This window comes from Symphodus melops (assembly GCF_947650265.1).
Source record: "Symphodus melops genome assembly, chromosome: 10".
In the NCBI taxonomy this organism is placed as follows: Eukaryota; Metazoa; Chordata; class Actinopteri; order Labriformes; family Labridae; genus Symphodus; species Symphodus melops.
Window position 1 is genome coordinate 26,073,525 of NC_136700.1, and position 1,308 is coordinate 26,074,832.

General features: G+C 51.1%; 1 protein-coding gene across 1 annotated transcript in view; it reads left to right on the forward strand.

Annotated features, from left to right (window-relative positions):
- Window positions 1–883: 883 nt before the first annotated feature.
- The window catches only part of clcn2b (chloride channel, voltage-sensitive 2b), a 90,526-nt gene continuing 90,101 nt past the window's right edge, over window positions 884–1,308 (forward strand). Inside the window, exon 1 of the mRNA XM_079353142.1 lies at window positions 884–1,175. Within this exon, the coding sequence (XP_079209268.1) occupies window positions 1,125–1,175 (51 nt within the window). The 5' untranslated portion in view covers window positions 884–1,124. The remainder of the gene's footprint in view (window positions 1,176–1,308) is intronic.

The following is a 1,308-nucleotide window of genomic DNA, read 5'->3' on the forward strand; positions in this document are numbered from 1 at the left end:
CCTCTCGCTCTACACTCTTCTTAGCTGTTGCCATGACGACTGAAGGCCGTTGCTAAAAGGCTACATTAGAGCGGCTAATTCATGCATGCTAGCTGGAGAAACTGCAGGTTTGTAAGGTTCCACGTTTTTTAAAGCTAACTTGAGAATTGGCGAGTAATGAGGCGACCAGAACTCCGAACGTTAGACGACTTCCTGCAGACGAGACAACCATGACGCTGCTAACGATACAAGCTAACGTTACGTCTCAGTCTGTTCTGAATAATATTTTCAGGTATGTTCACTCTGCTTCTCGCTCGCTCACCCACTCTCTCTCTCTCTCCTCTTCACCTCAGTCGTCATATCAAACACAGACGGGCTGTGTGAACGAGCGGCGTAAAGACGACCTCGACCCGCTGACACAGTGACATCGAGCTGAAAACAGGCGAGCGTGGCGCTCTGTGGACACCAGAGAGACGCCGTCCTCCATGTTGGAGGTCATTGTTCTGTTCGATGGACTTGTATGGTTTTGAGGCTGTTGTATTATTAGACCGGTCTTTCAGTTGTCCCACCTCTCCGGGGACAGGGGGGGGGTCCCCAGTCTCTGGCTCACTTATTTTGGGGGTCAGCTGAACAGTTCGGGAACCCATCAGTACTGGAACGATCCAGCTGGCACCTTTTCAGAAAGTTTCCCATTTTACCAAAACTCAAACTTGGTAGATCTAAAAACAAACTCTAATCACCTGGACTCAGGTAAATCACGTGACCTTAAAATGTGCTTCTATATCTCGATACACAAACCCTCCTGGTGAAAACGTGAAACACACAGTGCAGCAGTTCCTCCTCGTTTGATTGACACACAGATGGGCGGGTCCATCCCCTCTTCAAACCAGTCTAAGTCCCGCCTCACGGTGCGGATCTGACTGGAGACTTAAGACTATAAAATGAAGGATCGTACTGTAACCGGGACGCACAGTGGAGCCGGAGTGCCCCTTGTGAACTCCCTCACAGAGACTCCAGTCAGCCCCATGCGTTAATCAGTACTCACACACTCACACACACACACAGATATCCACTCGCTGCTGAGCTGAAAACTTTGAGATCAGGTCGCCGGGTGGAGACGGAGCCGAGCGGAGCCGAGCGGAGCCATGGCAGGGGACGGCTCGGACCAGCGCGCGCTGCAGTATGAACAAACTCTGGTGAGTGGTCGCTCAACTTTGTTCACTCTTCTTACACACGAGAGTCACAATGCACTGACTCATGTGTGAGCCTGCTCTGCTGACACATCTGGTGCCAAAGCGACATGACAGCGAACTGTTCCGAAGTTAGTGT